Source organism: Asparagus officinalis, chromosome 5 (assembly GCF_001876935.1).
Source record: "Asparagus officinalis chromosome 5, Aspof.V1, whole genome shotgun sequence".
Taxonomy (NCBI): domain Eukaryota; kingdom Viridiplantae; phylum Streptophyta; class Magnoliopsida; order Asparagales; family Asparagaceae; genus Asparagus; species Asparagus officinalis.
Window position 1 is genome coordinate 72,910,740 of NC_033798.1, and position 20,065 is coordinate 72,930,804.

Genomic DNA, 20,065 nt, shown 5'->3' on the forward strand with positions numbered 1-20,065 from the left:
AACTCACTATTACCTATTAGATTGTTATATCCGGAAATTATAATGAATTAAATTATTCCCAGTATAAACAAGCCCCGGTGCAAGCTCGGCCTCTACGTAAAATAACGACCCTTTTCCCCAAGAGGACCATCAGCTAAATGGGCTTTGGGCACAAGTTCGGATGCAAAGGACAAACCCGACCCGCTTCGGCTCCACCCACGAGGCAAAAATTCTCAGGGGCCCTCTCCCTCGAACATCATCGACATTGGCGCGGATTCGATCCGATGAAACTAAATCGATCGATTTGCAGCAGGCAGCTCTAATTCTTGCCATTGAATTTGTAAAAGAGCTAAGAGCGGTCGACTAAAAGCGAAGAACCCTAACCAAAACCCTAGGGGTTTCTAGGGTTTTTGCTCACTGGTTCAAGATGGTAAGCTAGGGTTTCTAGGGTTTCTCTCATTATCTCCCTTTTGCAATTTTTCCTAATTTATTACGTTTCTTTGTTTGATCGTAGTCGGATATAAGGAAGTGGTTCATTAAGCAGCACGACAAAGGCAACGGCAGCGCTGCGCCCAAACCCACCAAGCCCCCGGAGAAACCCTCGGCTCCTTCTGCCGTCGAGAAACCCGTAAAGTCCTCACCTTTTGCTTTTCTTTTATATTGTTTGTGTAGTTTGATCTCAGGATTTGAGAATTGAATCGTCTTGATGAGAAATTAGGTTGAACGAGGTCAAGAGAGGAGGAAAACCAGCAAGTATTTTGCGAATTCTGACTGTTCTAAAGAACAGGCGGCTAAAGCTGTTAAAGATGAGGTTATGACTGAGAAAAATACCCCAGCGAAGAGGAAGACCACACAGAAGAGTGGGGAGGATGTGAAACCCACGCCGGTGAAAAAGATCCGTAAGGTAGAAGAAGATGATGACGACTTTGAACCGCCATCCAGCGAGAAGAAGAAGGCCGTTGAGGCTAAGCCGCCCAAGAAACCAATTGTGAAGAAATCTGTTGTTATGGATGAAAGTGATGATGAGAGGCTAAGCCGCCCAAGAAACCAATTGTGAAGAAATCTGTTGTTATGGATGAAAGTGATGATGACAATGAAGAAGTCGAGGAGAAAGAGGTAAAGAAATCTGTTGTTATGGATGAAAGTGATGATGACAATGAAGAAGTCGAGGAGAAAGAGGTAAAGACGCCGACAAAATCGGGTGGGAGAGGCAGAGGCGGGAGAGGATCAGGTGCGGGTCCCGCGGCTTCTGCAGGAAGGGGAAGAGGAGGGGGGAGGGGTGGGTTCATGAATTTTGGGGAGAGGAAAGATCCACCACATAAAGGGGAGAAGGTAGTCTTACTATTTTGTATGCAATGCTATGAAATTGAATGAAATTTTAATTGTCTTTGCTTGTGATGTTGGTTCAGGAAGTTCCGGAGGGTGCTCCTGAATGCTTGGCTGGCCTTACATTCGTTATAAGCGGCACACTTGATAGGTACATTGTAACATTGCTTCTCAAAAATGGAGATTTCTTGCTGTTTTCACTATATATATCATAAGGATGCCTAACCCTAACCTTGATAACATGCCCCAGTGTGTGGGTCGTCCTTTTAAGAGGCAATACCTGGGTTGCCCTAATAACATCTTAAAGATTCGTTCCACTGCACTAAAACTTCGAAGTTATAGTCAATTTTGTACCCTTAACACATAAATTTTTAGTTCCACCTATTGAAGTATATTTATGTCCTTAATTGTGTTCATTTCTTCTTATTGTTGCTAACAAAATATCTAAATTTGGCTATTGTTAATTTGAAGTTTGGAACGGGAGGAAGCGGAGGATTTGATTAAACGGCATGGTGGGCGGGTTACTGGGTCTGTCAGCAAGAAAACTGTAGGTTATTTTGTATCTTTGGTTTTGGTTTAGCCCGATTTTAGTGGTTACACTTTATGATTGTTGATGTTTATTCACAGAATTTTCTTTTAGCTGACGAAGATATTGGTGGAAAGAAATCAGCCAAAGCCAAGGAACTGGGGTATGAATGATCTTATGTTTCTTCTGTCTTTTCTCTTTAATAATACTTCTTATCAGTTTTTATGAACTTCTTCTGATGCATGCAGTACCAAGTTTTTAACTGAAGATGAATTGTTTGACATGATTCGAAAATCAAAGCCTGCAAAAGCTCCAGTAAAAGAAGACCTAACAAAGAAACATGAAGAGAAGGCAAACAAGTCTCATATGAAGAGCAGTCCTATGAAGGTAAAAGTCGAAGGTATGTATTTAGCATTTGAATTTGTTATTGTGTCTGTCTATATAAATATATATGTACATACATGCATAAATGTACACACACATATTAGTTATTGGAAGGCTCGGTTTATCATTGAAGCAGTGGCATAACCTACTCCACAGTTAGCATCTTGCACTTAAATCTGCGAAAGTCCAGTAGGCTTTGTAAAAGTTATAGAAGCTTCTACACCTGACATTCGGTTCAGTTTTCAAAAGATATTAGCTTTTGAGCTCTGAAGCGCAATATATCTGGAGCTGGAGCAAAGAGAAGCGAACCAATTGAGCGATTCTGCTCTTAAAATTGTTCAAAAGAGTGATGCTACAGCCAAAGTGTGATTTCAGCATTCCTTTCATAGAGAGTGCATGACTGTAGATATATCTCACATACCAACATATCCGGAAATCACCTTAGAATTCCAACTAGGATATATCGCTGACTCTAGCATTCCCGTGCTTGTTTGCTGCGTCATCGCTTTAGAGTGCTTCTAATGATAAATTCTTCACTTAAAAGCTGGATGATTTTGTATTTTCAGTTTTTGAAGAGTGTATCAAGCATGTAAATAGATTATCATAATTCTTTTTAGATTGAGTAGGATATTAGCCCTTAACAAAATTTGATAGACGTTAGTTTTCCTCATGAGTAAGATATAGAGTTGCCTGCACTGTATGTCCAACCAAAAGTAATACATCATAAGTCATTTGGAAGCATCATAGATGAAATGATCATTCTTATATTTGTGATAGTTTGCAATACTTCTACACATTTTCCTAGTCTACACGTTACAAGTTCGTTATGTGGTCACGTTAGGCTTAAACTGCTACTTGGTCACATTAGGATTAAACTGCATAGTCAAACTCGATAGGATTTTCTACCTCCCACGAAGCCACTAGGTTCTTTGACAGGCTCCCTCTCTTATTTATAATTTCTTGGCCCAGGATATGGCACCCAAGCCAGATGGTCGGTGTCAAGATTATACGTATTTTGCAAGATTTCATCAGTCTTCTATGAAGCCTTTTCAATATTGGAATGTGTGCCACTTTAGTGAAGAAAAAAGCTTAGATGGTGGCAGCAGCAGTGTGAGTGCGTAAATAAGTTATTGCATAAGAATATCATTCATACACGATGGGCAGGTAAAAATAAAATACTCAGATACACATTTGTAAATCATATAGTAACTAGCTAACTTCTAATACATTTGTTCCTAATTGTTTTTTACTTTTTTTAATTTTATTATGGAGTAAGATTTTGCACACCGCCACACCCCAAATCCAGTATCATACAATATGGAGCCTCACAACTGACCACAATCCCTTTCCAAGGAATTATAAGGGTTTTACTATTCTGAATCACTGATAACACACGTTTTTTATCCACTACTAACTCCAAATTGTCATCTTTACATGTATCGACTATAGCTGCAGCCTCCTGTTCACTGTCCTTTATAACACAAATGTTTCATCATAAAGAATTTTCTGTGGTTTGTACAAGATATGTGCATATGCTCCTTAAATATATTTTCAAGTCAAAGTGTCAGCACGTCAAAATGTTATGAAGAATATTGTATTATGAACTACTCTTCCTTTACATTGGTCACCAAGAAGCCATCCCTTATATGCTGAATGTTCTATGCAATGAAAATTGCTCGTTCAGATGATCAACCTGGCACTGCAAGAAAAACTCCAGTGAAAAGTGCGCCATCCAATGTTTCTCTTAGCAAGAGAAAAGCACAAATTGGTGAAGGTAGTTCATTGACTTGGACTGAGAAATACCGACCAAAGGTTCCAAACGACTTAATTGGCAACCCGTCTATTGTAAGGAATTATGCCTTAAGTCTACTTGTTTTCGAAGTTTGGTTTATTTTAGGAGTTCTCATTATCTTTATGTCTATATAGGTTAAACAACTACATGATTGGCTGGCACACTGGCATGAACATTTTTTGCATAATGGCCAGAAAGGAAAGGGCAAAAGACAAAATGACAGTGGATTGAAAAAAGCTGTTCTGCTAAGTGGAACGCCTGGGATTGGTAAAAGCACATCAGCAAAATTGATTAGCCAAATGCTAGGATTCGAGGCAATCGAGGTGCTTTTCTATTTCTGTATGATGTTTTTTATGCAAGCAGTTCCTTGTGATGTTTTCTTTTCTTCCCAGGTTAAAATTGTCAGTTTTAATGCAGGTTAATGCAAGTGATAGTCGAGGAAAGGCTGATAACAAAATTTTTAAAGGAGTTAGTGGAAGCACTTCAAATTCAATTAAAGAGCTCATTAGCAATGAAATCTTGAGTAGCAGCAAAAAATGGTTCGTTTGACAAGGTTAATTTCCTTGTGATTTGCTAAAGTGTCATTGATTTATATTTAGTATTACTTACTACAGGTCTGAGCATAAAAAAACTGTATTGATTATGGATGAGGTAGATGGGATGTCTGCAGGAGATAGGGGCGGAGTTGCAGATCTTATTTCTAGCATAAAAGTTTCTAAGGTTCCTATCATTTGCATCTGTAATGATCGCTATAGTCAGAAGCTCAAGAGTCTTGTTAGCTACTGTTTACCACTCAATTTCAGGAAGCCTACTAAGCAACAGGTATTTACTCTTGTTTTAATATCTGGACAGTAACCCATATTCTCTTGGTTTTGAGCTCAAAACTCGGTTATACTTGTTAAAAAGCTGAGAGAAAGTAAGTTTAGTATCTGATCTTGCTATCTTTGGTTAACCCATTTTGGAATTTACTGTCAGCTTGGTATAAATTTGAACTTTGATAGGGACAAGGAAATTGAATATATTTTAGAATGGTAAAACGATTCACAGAATATTTTGTAGTGTCTTGTGTCCTTTTAGGTAAACATCCAGTAATCTAGTTTGTATTGGTATGGGTAAGAGATATGCCTGCAAAAAAGATAAAACTTTTTAATTGTTGATTCTTAGCACTACTCTACATACTGAGATACTGTCTACTTGCATGTCTATTAAAGAGACAATTAGACAAACTGGTGGGGCTCATGTGAACCTGTTAAAAATGTTATGTAGGAAGAACCACTAGTTTTTGACTGTGGAATAAAAATGTAGAAATCATGCAAGTGGGTGATATATTTCTTCGGAATTTTAAGTTGAACTCAATGAGATTTGAGTTTTAAACTCATGACTTACTTCAAACCTAGTCCTTTGGTATTAAGTACAAAAACATTTTACCCATAACATTAAGTTTATAATTTTTGAGCTAACAATGTAAGCTTAGCAATCAGAACATTTCAGAGACAATGAACACAATGGATGTTCAATATTCCCAGTTAGAAATGGTTTTATCTTAACAATTTTTAGAAGTCTTGGGGAGCTTGTGATCTGTTGTCTTCTGATATTTATTTGATTGCGTATTCTCAACGAGGAGGTATGAGTAGGAGTTGAGTGATTGGGAGTAGTACACATAAGTTTTTGCGAGTAGCATGTTGATTAGAGAGTCCTGAAAGGCCAACTGTTATTTTCCATCTATGTATTATAGTTTAACTATGGATGATAGCCATTACTCTTGATGATGCTAGTTCCGTATGTTTATTTATTTACTTATTTGGGTTATTTATCTCATGCCTGGATTTTGATTATTACTTAGCATGTCAGGTGCGATTAGTTTGCTAGGAAGCTGATAAATATTAGCTGCTGAAGATTATCTGATGTTTGTAAGTTTAATTGATTGATCTTTAACACCGAACAAGCTGTTTTAAGCTACGATTTGCAGGCCACTTCCCCCAACAAAAAATTGTGTCCAACAGATTTAGACACGTCATGCTTGTCCATCCTTACTCAACACTGAAAAATGCATAAACTAGTATTTACCTCGAAAGGCCTGCACTTCCTCTTTTGTTACTTAAAACTGTTCTTTCATATATGACTCCAAATACAAATATTTGTATGACTCAAATATACATATTCAGATGAGAATACATATATAATATAGATTTTGACACTTGTCGTGTCCGGCCGACAGTGTACATGTCCCACATGTGCATGTGTCCTAACCATAAGTTTGAAGTAATACTGGTTTTTTTGTATAGCGGTTTTCTGCACTTGGGTTCAAGAACTGATTTTTTTGTCTTTCTTTAACTGGCAGATGGCAAAGAGGCTGATGCAAATTGCAACTGCAGAAGGTCTTCAAGTTAATAATGTATGTAACTGTCAAATGTTGTTTTTGTTGTCTATATTTTTATGTTTTCACATTGTTGCCGGAACAAACATATATTATCCCTATATGGAAATGCCAGAATATACATGTTTATCCTTGCATGGAATTTGTTTTCTGTGTCTTTGATTTTTTCCAGGTTGTGAGCTTCTTTACTTGTTAGTATCAAAGGAAGGTTGCATGCTTGCTTTTCTATATTGTTATTCTCATTTTTTTACCATCATAAGTAGATATATTAAGTATTAACATTTTTACCTCTACATACGATGGTGCTGTTGGGTGTATGCACGCTATATTGCTAGTTCTTAAATAAACAAAGTTCCTCACTTTTATCTTTGTTGACGCAACAGATTACGCTTGAAGAACTTGCAGATAGAGTTAATGGTGATATGCGAATGGCAATAAATCAGTTGCATTACATGAGCCTTTCACACTCAATCATTAACTATGATGACATAAGAGCACGCCTTCTAAGCAGTGCAAAAGATGAAGATATTTCACCTTTTGCAGCAGTTGACAAGTATTTTCTCTCTCCAATTAATCTTCTTATTAATTTTTTATGGGGTGAGTCCTTAGTCTGGGAAGTTTTTTCAGTTGTAATTACTAATCCTACGTGCTCATTAGCATTTTCTTAATATGTACTATACTTTTGTAATTAAAAAGGTCAGTTGTGATGATGATGAAACATTTGCAAGCTTCCATTCTTAGATTCAATTTAACTATGCAGCACTTGTATTTTCCACCTTTTTTTTCTTCAAATTAATAGCTCCAACTACACTTGTATTTTCCACCTTTTTTATTTTTCCAAATTAATAGCTCCAGCTAGCAATCTTTCTTCACTTCAGTTTACAACAGTTAGCATGTTCATCTACCAGTTGGAACTGAAAAATTGGAAAAGTGTAAATCTTCAGCTGCCTAGTTAAACAAAATCTATTTTGCGTGGGCATGCATGTGTGTTCATGTGCATGTGAGCGTGAATGTTCAAATATGGATGCATGTGTGCCTACATGTGTTGTGTGCATGTTCACGGGTTTGTTTGGGTTTATTTATGTGCATGTGCATGTGCACGCACGTATGCACTGTGGGCTTGTGCAGGTTGGGCCTGGGTGCATGGTTGGGTTAGGACGTGGGTCTGCACATGTATCTTTGTCTGAGGCGGAAAGATGCTTTTCACTTAAACTGATTGCTTCATGGCTATATTCAAAGGGTTGAAGAAGAAGAAAATAAGAAACATCTTACTAAATTTAATTCAACATGGAATGACCTTAGATGCAAGTCAGTTTCACAATGCAATAATGCATTATATTTCAAGTTTTCTTGTGGATATATCTGCTCCATCACCAATGCATGCCATAATTTACCTATTGTAATGTAGAAGATGCACATGCTATAACATTACATTCTATTCTGTAGGTTGTTTGGATTCAATGGAGGAAAGTTACGAATGGATGAGAGGATTGATTTGAGCATGAGTGATCCTGACCTGGTTCCGCTTATTATTCAGGTTTGTGATATTCTTTACAATAAAATCAAGAGCACTTTCTATTTCACATCTCATAGCATTTATGATTCGTCTTGATTTCACAGAACTGTTTTGGAATATGGCGTAATGATTTATCTAATTTGAATTAAATTTCTTATCAATCTATATACCTTTTGGGTTTATCAGCAGATAGTTTTAACTTCAGTAATGTTTATGATTTCATTGATTTGTCTATAGTACAAAATTGTCTCAGATTATGAGGTATGATGATTTCTCTATTTAACAATATAAATTCTTAGTAATACAGATTGCTTTTTGTGGTGTGAGTGTTTTTTTCCTTTATAATCGGGCTACCTTTGTTTTATAAATTATTAGTCTCTACCTTTGTTTTTATGTATATGGGTGGCTAGTTCAGGCGGCTTCCGTTTGGTCTTTTATTGTGTTGTCCCTTTTGACTTTGTAAATTTTAGGTAAATTGAATCCTCACAATTCTTTTATTTATTAAAGTTGAAGTTTCACATTAACATATTGACGTTTTTTGGTGCCATAATTTTGAAATTGTGTACTGCATGTTGCTGTCAGCCTTTGTTATGATTAGCAACCTACAAGGATAAACTTCACATAGTGGCATGAAATTTTAACATGTAGATCATAACCAGCCTTTTTTACCACCAAGAGGGGTGCCTATCCAATCCACTGAAGCCTGTAGGGCCCTGCTTTTATCTGCAATAGAATTGTCTGCAGTTTATATACATCTCACTGTCAGACTGTGAGTTATGGACATGGATACTTGTGTTGTATAATATGTAAGCTGATCCAACAAATTTTGAAAATTTTTGAAAAATTAGGATACGAGTATGTCATGAATATGACAAAAATCTATGTATGGGTATCATATGTCTGTTTGGTGGGAAAATTGAAAGAAGAAAATGGAGAATTGAATTTGTATTATTCTCTCTAACAGACTTAGAAAAAGAATAAATTATAATTTTCTCAATGCAATCTCTCTCTAACAAACTTAGTTTGTTAGAAAAAGAAATTATAATTCCTCTCAATCGGTTTCCCGATTTACAAAAGAGAGAAGAGATCGACGGAGACCATTGTTTTAAATATCCCCGACATGGCCCGATATATCCCCCGATATATCCTTTTACAGTGCTTGCCGCAACCGATATGGTCTTTAAATATCCTTCACCGCTTTTTGGCTATTTTGAGTGATAAATCCCCGATATGGCCGATATATTAGCCGATATGTGGACCAATATATCTTTTTATATAGCTTGTTGCAAAATAATATGCCGTGTTTGGAATTTTTGGGCGAGATATCAAGATTTCCCCATTATATCAAATGATTTTTTGCCCTAAAAAAACAGATCGAATGTTGCAACGTTGCTTTGCACTTTTGTTTGTTTTAGAAGGTTTATTAGTGATCCTAAACATATATTATTCATATTTTGTATGCTTAAATTTCATTACATATGTTGAGATTACATTTTAATGCATTATACTATGTATGCAAACATTCATTATGACATTCCGATATTTACCACATATCCCCGATATTTCCCCGATATCCGCAATCCGATATGAATTTTGGCCATCCGATATTTTTCCGATATCCGATATTTAAAACATTGACGGAGACCCTTTCATTTGTTTAACCTGGGTTCTTCTTGGTGTCGATGGGAGTTCAGATCCTTGTATCCCATTGACGATCCGAACACTTTACCTCGTGTAACACGATATCTTCCTCTCGGTTGACGTTGAGGAGAACTTGTGTTGCAAGTGTGAAACTCTTAACGAGTTAAAGAACTCAGAGCGAGTTGAAAACTCATTGAAAGAGTTAATTTGACTTAATCGAAATCGGTTTACAACCAAAGATGAAGAAAAGCTCTAAAGATCTCTGTTGCCGAGGAATGATCCTAGATCTTCAAGGGTGAATGTCGATCTCTCCAAGATGCAAAAGTGTTCCAAGATCCCAAAAGAGCCCCCCTAAATTTGAAGATCTAAAAAAAGCTCTTTTAAGCTGATTTTTTAAGCTATTTATAAGGGATTAAGGGGTGTAATCGCCCCCTTAAATCACTCCATAATGGGGGCGTGATCCCCTCAAATCGTGCAAAAACGGTTCTGAAACCGTTCGGGTGTGTTTGAATGAGTCAAACGCTGATCTAGCGTTCTGGCATGGACTCTGTGTCTGAAGATTGGGACGCAGAGTTGATCTCTGCGCTGATGGCTAGAAACGCAGTGGTCGCACCACGTTTTGAATCTGAAACGCAGAGGTGAACTCTGTGTTTTAAATTGAAGAAATTGTTGATTTGTAATCTCTTTTATCGAAGCGTTGCGAAGACTGTTGTTTTGTAATCTTTGCTTGAGGTCCTTGAAATGTGGGAGTTAGATTGTAACTCTCGCTGTTGATTATGAAGACTATTGAATTAGAGCTTTCATCGGTTGTTGTGAAGGTCGTCAAATTATAATTTTTTTCGATCTACGTGAAAAATCTTCTAATTGTAACATTTATTTGTTGACATGAAAGTCGTCTGATTGTAACTCTCTTCGCCAAGTTGTTGATATGAAAACCGTTAGGTTGTAACTTCCGTTGCTGGTATTCGATGGGGATCAGCTATCTGCAATAATTTTTTAGATAACCTACAATGACATCTGAGGAAATTCCCTCATATACGATGATGTGGCCGCATCAAAATCAAGTGTAATTATAGTTATGAGAGTTTCTCTCCTTTATTCGCTTGGTGGAGATTGTGCCACATCATTGTCATATGAGGGAATCCCCTCATAAGATAAGGATATACATCATTCATTATTCTGTATCTGTGTGCGCATCTGTGCATGTGCGCGGGGGCGCGTGCAGTGCGCGTGCGTGTATGTATGTGCTTTTTCTATAACTAGTTACATGAACAACTATAATTCTTATTAAGAAATTGGACAAACTATATGAGCAATGCATCCATATGTTGAAAGAATCCAGAAGTAATCAGTCTTACTTTTCTTTTCTTTTCTTAAACTTTTTAGTCTTAGAGACATCTAACATGTCTCCAAAACCTCTAGAATATGTTACAAAATTTAGATATTTCAAATAAATATCAAATAAATATTTATGTATGACTGTAGTGTTAAGGTATCAGATACATGTTCTTTGAAGTATAAATGGTGCAAAGCTTGCATACAAACATTATCACTAGACAAGATAAAATGAGATTCATTTTATAAAGATGGGCGAACAATTTGATCCTTAAAGAATTCTGGCATGATTCAAATTCTAAATACATCTTTGTTTCCTCCTTCCTTGCATTGAGCTATTAGAAAATGATCTTTTTTTAAAATAATATAATTAACATTTAACGAGCTGTTTGCTTTTACTTCCTTGCATCAAATGATTAGAGAATTATTTTTTTAATTAATATTATTAGCGAGGCCTCATGATCCATGACTTGGGATATTAATGTACAATCTCTTCCATTCATCATAATCTATAATCTATATGTTGTAAATATCTATTTATAAATAATCATGTGTTTAAAACTTGTGATTTAAATCATGAGATTTTTTTTTTTAATTTATATTTTTGAGAATGGTGCATTTTGTAGCCACTTAATGCATGAAAGATGGCCTTCAAAATGCACTTCTTTTCTTTATAGCATTCAAAACGCGTATCAAAATGAATGAAGTGCATTATCATTTTTTATCTTAGCATGTGCCATTGTAGGTAAGTAGATTTATACTTGTGTTCAAGGAGCATTTAATCTGTTCCGACATGGATATACATGTGCATGCATGTGTATTTATTTTATGTATGTTCCAATGAATATTTTTATGGGTACATCATACATGTATGCTTGTGTGTATATCTCTACATGCATATATGTGCATGCATTTGTATGCAATTGACATAGTCAAATGATTTGTTTGTGTGAAATATTTAAAACTAATCGACTTTGTCTGGTAAATGCTCCTACTTCTAGTAGCAAATCTTGGGTGCACACAATGCACATATAAATCATCAAATTTCCTTGTCGTATGTATCTATTTTAGAAAATATGCATTCATATACAAAATAATAAACATAATTTTCCTAGTTGCGTGCTTATTCTAATTAATTGGAATTTTATTGAGTTGTCCACACTAGCAGCAGTCACAATTGGCTGTGCACTTTGATTTTTTTTACAATATCTGATTCTAATTGGATAAAGTTTCTAGTTTGTTTTACATGTTGTCTTGGAAGTTAACTTCATTATACAATTTAATTGTTGGTATTTCTCTTTCTCTTCTTATTTTTCTAATTGTAGGAAAACTATATCAATTATCGACCAGTTTCTGCTGGGAAGGATGAAAATGGTGTGAAGAGGTTGAATTTGCTTGCTCAGACTGCGGAGTCTATTGCAGATGGAGACATAGTCAACGTGCAGATCCGAAGATATAGGCAGTGGCAGTTATCCCAAGCGGGTTCACTTGCTTCTTGTATTATTCCGTATGTTACCTCTATAAACACAATAATTTTTTTACTTTAAAACTTGCTGTAGAGAGTAAGTAACTTAGTTCCTGTGTTCCCCTTTTATCAATGCATCAGGGCTGCGTTGATGCATGGCAACAGGGAGATGCTTGAGCAGGTATTTAGTGCATGCTCTAAATTGTATTTAGACAGACAACATAAGAGTCTTCACCTATATTGTTTCTTATGTCATCTTGTTTCATATTAGGATTAGAATGTCGTTGATATGTTAACTCCATCTATTTCTATCTTCATTGATTCTCCATTGTTTTCTATCTTCATACTTTCCTCTGTTTATGCAGTTTCTTTTAGAAAATTTAGATTGCTTCCCAAGAAATTTTTCTGAATAAGAATAGGGAAACATTCTTTATGTTTATGCCTCCTATAGCATGGGCAGTTTTATTAAATCAGGGATAGATTAATAGAAACCTTGTAAAATATCCACCTGTACATGTAAGCCTGCAGACAAAGTACGTTTTGGAGTGCTTTCATTTTTCAGTTTTGCTTATAATGTTGCAATTTATGAGGTTTCTTGTTGGAAATTCTGATATCCACATCCAGATTCTACTTCATTACAATTATTTTGCGTGAAGTTACTTTGAGACCCCTCATGTTAAAGATGGTCGACTCATACTATTAGATCTATTTGTTTGGTTCCAATTTAGCTTTCAATGGCAATTATGCTAGCACTCAACACCTTTTGCGAGCGACATTAATTAATTTGTCTGAGTGTAGTTACTGGTGTGATATGGATTGCCATTTAATTTGAATTCCCTCCCAAAGTTCAAAATTTAGAACTTTTACGACCAATGATATCATGTCTCAGGGAGGGAAGGGTGCCAGGAAAGAGTTCATAAAAGCTATTGCTTTTAGTTTTGGGCATAAAGTATATGAGCACTTGTCGGGATCTCTAGTGACACTAGACAAAACTTAAAGAATAAAAAGCCACAATCATGATCATTGTCACTGAAATTGTCAATCAAACAATCTGATCAATTAGTTTATGTTAAATGATGTTAAAGAACTGAATGCTGATATGCATCAGCAGATATTTGTGCCAAATCTCTGATACTGGCGATATAATTAGCTTAGCTTCGAGAACAAAATATAATGATTGATAGGAGACAACAAAAAAAAGTCAGGGGATTCAAAAGCTGTTGGAAGTTACATCTTATCTATAGTTGAATTGGAGGTTTCCTCATCTGTTCCATCCATGAATGTATTACCACCTGCAAAGGAATAAGATGGTATGAGGGCTTGGGTACTTCTGTTACGTGAAGTTTGTTCAAGGGCACAGATAAAAGCCTCCTAAACTTCTCCTCAAGGAGCGAACATGGTTCAATGATGATAGAACAAAAGGAGATCACCCTCTGACAGTGAGCTAAGTAGTACGCCTCGAAAACTTTAAAAATGTGAGCTGGATCGATATGTTCCTGATGTCTCATTGAAGCTACAGGCACACCAATGCAACCAGCTTGAGTGATAGGTGCTTCAGGGGATGGCAGTGACCTGTAGGAGGTGTGGAGTGAACCATGGAAGTTAGGGTCAGGGCTCCACTTTCTGCCCCTTCCACCTTGCTGGCAGTTGCTTCTTTGATGCTGCTGTCTCCAGAAATGTGGATTCTGTAGTCAGCAGCTGACTACAAATGTTTTATTGATGGAATTTGGGATCGTTCAAAGCCTTAACAAAAAACAATGGGTTTACAAGCTTTACTACCGGGTAAGCAAAATCGAATAGATATTCTATTTCTAACATAAGATTGGGTTTGCCATCAGTATTGAAGTCTCTGCACCAAACATCTGGTGGAGAAGTAAATTTGTGATCACTGAATGGTCAGCGGAGATCCTCGGCGCTCCTTCGGTTGAAGTCGAGCAAGAGGAGTATTATTCCTTAATTTGGAAACATAACTCTTCTATATCAAAATGTTTTTAATACTTTGCTTCCTGCACCAATATTGATAGAAATGTCTGCAAAATGAGGAGAGAGAGAGGCAATGAAGCACTCTATATCAAAATGTTTCTAATACTTTGCTTCCTGCAGTACATATTGACAGAAATGTCTGCAAAATGTTTTGGTCTCATTTTGTGGCATCTCAAATACCATTTTTCTGTGCTTTTCATGTCATCTCCTATCTTATAATACTGCAGCTTTGCAACTTGAGAAACTAAAATTACCAGAGAAGTTCCTCTTTTGTCCTGTTATTAATAGCACCTTAGAGTGTGTCACGTGGAATATTCTCATGTGCTGATTGCTTAAGTGGGGGGAATAATGGAGATAAATTGCTGGTTACTGAAGCTACTTGCAGTATTTAACATATTGTGTGATGTTGTAAAAGTTCCAGAAAATATTCGACTGTCCATAAGTAAAATATATGATTTTTTTTTTCATTACTTCCAACCTAACATCCTTTTCCTAATTCTAGTACTTATTATAAATGCAATGCTAGTTCTTTATGTTTTTTATATGTTGTATTCAGTGTTTTCTTAATCAATTCTTAAATCTGTGTTATTTTAGAGATCTTGACCCCATCTGCCTGGTTACACAGGGAGGGCCTAATTATAACAGATTTGGTGGATGGTTAGGAAAGAATTCAACAATGGGAAAGAATTTGAGGCTGTTGGAGGATGCCCATGTACATATCCTTGCTTCCCAAGCATCTAACATTGACAGGTTGAACATATTTCTAATCTACTTAAAATCATCCTCTATTGCCAAAATCTTTCTCATGTTAGTTACATCCTTGCTCATTTTCCATGCTATAATTTTATTGCTTTATTGTATTGCTGGATCAAGAAAAAAGATTTGATTTCTTATCAATCTAATTTTGTTTGGAATACTTTGTGGTGTTATCCTTTATAGATGATGCATATTTTCATGTGATTAATCATGGTTAAGTCCACAAGTCAGATACAGGAGAACATCTCAGATTGAAGAACCTGAATTGCATAGATTGTTGAAAACTTGAACTCTATTATTCATTTTGGAAGCCCTCTAATTTCTTTGTAACCTTATAAGTAAATATCTCTGTTTCATATGTTTATATCTAGTTATTTTTAAGAAAATGGCCATTTCCTGAAGATTCTTAGATTAAATGAAACCTTTAAGGCTTCAAGTGAAAGGGTAATGCTCATCCCATTTATAACAGTGTATTTTGTAGCATATAAATGTAAACCTGCTGTTATGTCTCCTCTATGATTTCATATATCACCACGTTCCTCTACCTACACAGTAACTTTCTTATCACCAATATCCATTTTTTTCTGCAATTTCTATTTTGATCTCAATTTGTGTCTTTATGGTTGTGAGATGAGATATTGGTCATTTCAGTTGAGTTTATTCGACTGTAGACTTGTTGGGGGGAAAAAATTAAATTTTATGGATTTAAGATTCTAAAGTTTGGGATAGTAAGAAAAAACATTGCCTGAAATGAATGAAACAGATAAGTTGAGAGAGGCTCTTGAGATGGAAGTTCGGCAGTACGTTACATGAAAGACATGATAATGAATGTTTAATTTATAAATCGGAGGTAATTTGTAAGACTGGGGCCAGCATGAGACGTGCATTTGAGCCTGAGAAATGAAATCCATCTCCGCTGTGCATATATCAACAATTTGAGATGGACAGATAACAAAATAGAATCTTTGCTAGGTACATTAAACATGAGAGTGAGATAGTTGGTAACTGTAGTTTATCTATCCACTTTTTTATATGTGAAATAACTTCTTTGATAGTGTTCCCTCACAATCAGAGTGTAGTTGTGGGATACAGTATTATATCCTCTCATGTTGAAGTTTTCCTTGGAAAAAAGAACACAACATACTTTATTACATTTGAGGAGTTTGGAATATAATATTTTTTGGTAAAGGTGTAAAGCCTTAAGTTGAAGAAAAGGATGGGTGATGTGCCAAAGCGATTGGTTCCAAACAGTGACTCTAATGACACGTTAGACCATGAAAGGGGCTTAGGTCCAAGGACATTGCACTTCCACTTGGTTTTTGGATTGGGTTACAACTCTTGCATGTTATTTGATTTTTTATATATATTGCTTACAGTTGAGACACCAGTTAAGTAGTAAAATCCGCGTGATCTAGCCGTCTTTTTAGTTGGTAAATTTCATGAGTCAATAAGAATTTACTCCTCACTTTTAAGATGTGATTTCATGTTTTAAATGTGACAGGGTGACTTTGCGGATTGACTACTTCACTCTTCTGCTAAAACAACTGACAGAGCCTCTTAGAGTAATGCCTAAGGTCCGGTCACCTCTTGTTAGTTTCGTATTGGGATTGTTATTATGAGAAGATCAAAATATTCATGTCTATATGTGAAATCAATGTCAGGATACTGCTGTTCAGAAGGTTGTGGAGTTCATGAATGCCTATTCTTTAAGTCAAGAGGACTTTGATACAATTATGGAGCTATCCAAGTTCAAGGTTGGCGTATTTCTTTTTTTGGCCCCTTTTTTTATTGCCAGTTTGCAGGCTTTCTACCTATGTTGTTAGATAATGTTTCTGAAAAAATTCTGACTTTAACTAATTCTTTCTTCGGAGGGGCTTTGGATATTGAGACTTGCATATTTGTATGTATGTTCTCTACCCATCTGGAGGGGTTTTCCAGGAAAAACTGCAAAAATATAGTGTGCATCCAAGCGAAGAGTCCATTCTCAAATATAATTTATGACATCAAAACTGTTTATGCTCAAGCAAAAAAGTTTATAATTGCTCCCTTCGCTGCATTTTTTTTGATAATTTAATATCCTAATGTAGAGTCAAACCCTCTCTTCATGCCCTCTCTTCATGATTCATGATACTAGTAGCAAAACCTGCTTATTATTTCCGTATGGTCTGACATTCATCATGTGCCAATCGCTTTTGCTTTAATTTCTTTTCGTTGTTAATCGTAACCCAGTGTCTCCATCCTTGCTCAGGTATACATTTAGAGTCCACTGTTTGCGCTGTGTTGCGCAAGCAGATCATAGGTGTTTAGAAGTTGTTGCTTTTTGCCTTATTCTGTTGGTTTTGTACTTGGGGGAGTTTTTTTGAGTTATACCAAGCACTCAAGAAATAATGGAAAGTATTGCATATTTTACTCATCAGTAGACTATGAGACCTTACTAATTTGTAGCATATCAATAGCATTCATGTTTGTTTCCTCATAGTCCCACTTCTTATGCCGGGTTTGATGGTTTACGGGTTTAGTTTACAGATGGATGTCTACTGAAATTTGGCTTTGGATGTACCTTAAGGTTTGACTTAAAATTTGAGCTGACCCTAATATTTCTCATAGAGGTTTGTTCCTGTAACCCCTTTCCAGTACAGCTTCGATAGCTGTTAGGATATTTCCATAGCGCAGCAAATTTAGTTAACTCTTATCGAAACCTATTTCGAATTACCAGGAACTACCATTTTGTTGTTGATTTCTGCATAGTTCTATAATTCATTACTCATGTGATGCCATCTGTCTGTAGACACATCCGAACCCATTGGAAGGCATTCAACCTACACTTAAAGCAGCATTGACTAGGGAATACAAGGAAGCTAGCAAAACTCGTGTCGTAAGGGCTCCGGATTTGATCAATCTCCCGGGTATCAAGAAGGCTCCCAAAAAGAGGATCGCTGCAATTTTGGAGCCAGTGGATGCAGTTGACAGTGGTTTGCCAGAAGAAAATGGAAATGGTTTGGTTGAAAGTGATGAAGAGAATTCTTCTGAGGCTGGTGAGTATCAAACGTAACTCCATTTTCCCCCCTTAGAAGTTATGCTTGAAATCCTGAGTTTGGAAGATTGTCCGTATGCTTAAACATGCTTAATAGTGGAAGGGAACTTCGCATCGCACTAACGCTGATACCGGACAAAAATGGGTGTTTCCAATTACATCCTATCATATTCATACTTCATTTGGAACTTGAGATTTGACTAGTATCCCTTCCACACAATTTTATTAAGGGCTATTGCATATATACCTCTCAAATAATCAATATTTGCAAAATTACCCTGCAAATCTTGGTCTTTGTAAAACTGCCCCCAATTCTCTCACATTGATTTTTTCTACTCTTACACTTAAGAATTTTAGCTTTTAAACAGAGAACTGTTGCAAACTTTTTTAGTTTCTAAACAGAAAACTGTTGCAAACTTCTTGGAAATTATTGCAAATTTTGACATCGCGTTGTTTAAAAACAATATTCTTAAGTTGGAGCGGTAAAAAGACCCAATATGTTAGTTTTGAGGAGTAATTTTGCAAATACCAAGATTTGAGGGGTATCTTGCACGTATCAAAGGTTTGAGGGGTATGTAAGCAAAATCCCCTTTTATTCAAGTACGAGACTCTATGCTCAACTAAAGAGGCAGGCAGTTCCACTGAGAAGTAAAGGGGGAAAAAAGAAAAAACTTCCTGGTGTTTTACAGTTTGATGATCTAGTAGTAACAAAAAATATGCATAATCTTGTATACATAACTGTTTCAGACTGTGATAGCTTTGTTTCATGTATTCCTCTGTACTCTATGCTCAACTCGGAATTGTTAAAATAGATGTTATGTAGTCTGTCTTTTTTTATATACCCTTTTACCAAGTATATCCTAGTATGGATCTCACTTGTATCTATGATGCTTCCAGATGAGATCTCTGGGGAGGCAGAGCCAAAGCTGGACCTCCAGAGTGATAAATCAAAAGGTCCGGTTAATCTTATTTCTTGCATTATTTAGTAGCATTGTGTGTACAGCAAAGTGTCGCAGTTCATAATGCTAAATGTTTGTATTCCTATTGATCAGGGATCCAAGTGCAGCTTGATTTAAAAACGGATGGGAAATCAAAGGCCAAAAAGGCGCCTGCAAATAAATCGAGAGCATCAGGTTCATCTGAGAAAGGTGGTCAGAGTTCAGGGAGGGGAGGGAAGAGGAAGAGGTAAAGTTATTGCTTCGGCCTTTTGCCTGACTGATGAAGCAGCCGCAACTTTTGTGTATAGCAAATGTTAAGGATCACGTTACTCGATCTCCTTTTTTTTTATTTTAGCTTGGTGCTATGCTTTTAATTGTTAACTGTTTGGGAGAAATTGAAGCCGAGGGTTTGTGTTTTCAAGAGCAACTCCCTGTTATGTTTGAGAATTTGCTGCGCTATAAAAAATTTGCTGTTTAATCTACGTCTGGGTTAGAACAGTAATAATCATGTTCTCGTGTTGCTGGGTTCTCATTTAAAATTAATCCAAGAAGTTGTGATTTCAGGGAATGAGGTTGCTACTGCAGCCATGTTCTTTTCACTTGAAGGCAACGTCGTGGTGTTAATTTATAGACGATGTTGTTGTTGCTCGGATCTGTTGAAGACTCGTCTATTTCATAATACCACAACGACCTCATATACTCACCTATATGCAGAGTATAAGCAACGTAAAATTATTTTTAATACTAAATTAATTTTTATTGCTAAAAAATGTTAATGTAAAAATAATATATCCATAATATAATAATATCTATTTATATCATAAATTATTAATATATTAGTAAAGTATTCTGAGAAACTATAATATATTATATAATATTAAAATATTTATAATATGTTAATTTTATAATAATATACTAGTAATAACATAATATTAACATTTTAATAATATTATATTATATTAATAACAGTATAATATTATATTAATAATAAAATAATATTATATAATATATAA

The 20,065-nt window shown here is 35.9% G+C and overlaps 1 protein-coding gene across 2 annotated transcripts; it reads left to right on the top strand.

The window, feature by feature from the left end:
- On the top strand, positions 235–19,534 carry LOC109843874 (replication factor C subunit 1). 2 transcript variants are annotated; one of them, XM_020412836.1, is made up of 24 exons: positions 235–409; positions 494–607; positions 698–943; positions 1,009–1,095; positions 1,159–1,311; positions 1,389–1,456; positions 1,777–1,852; positions 1,933–1,994; positions 2,080–2,231; positions 3,900–4,060; positions 4,142–4,330; positions 4,425–4,546; positions 4,622–4,829; positions 6,349–6,402; positions 6,768–6,937; positions 7,831–7,921; positions 12,202–12,383; positions 12,483–12,522; positions 14,950–15,074; positions 16,582–16,654; positions 16,742–16,834; positions 17,869–18,115; positions 19,012–19,068; positions 19,167–19,534. In XM_020412836.1, the coding sequence occupies exons 1-24, from the start codon at positions 407–409 to the stop codon at positions 19,301–19,303; spliced, it is 2,910 nt and encodes a 969-aa protein (XP_020268425.1). In that variant the 5' UTR covers positions 235–406; the 3' UTR covers positions 19,304–19,534. The 2 variants fall into 2 exon arrangements, with proteins under 2 accessions (XP_020268425.1, XP_020268424.1); XM_020412835.1 differs by lacking the exon at positions 1,009–1,095 and having other exon boundaries at positions 698–967; positions 1,096–1,311.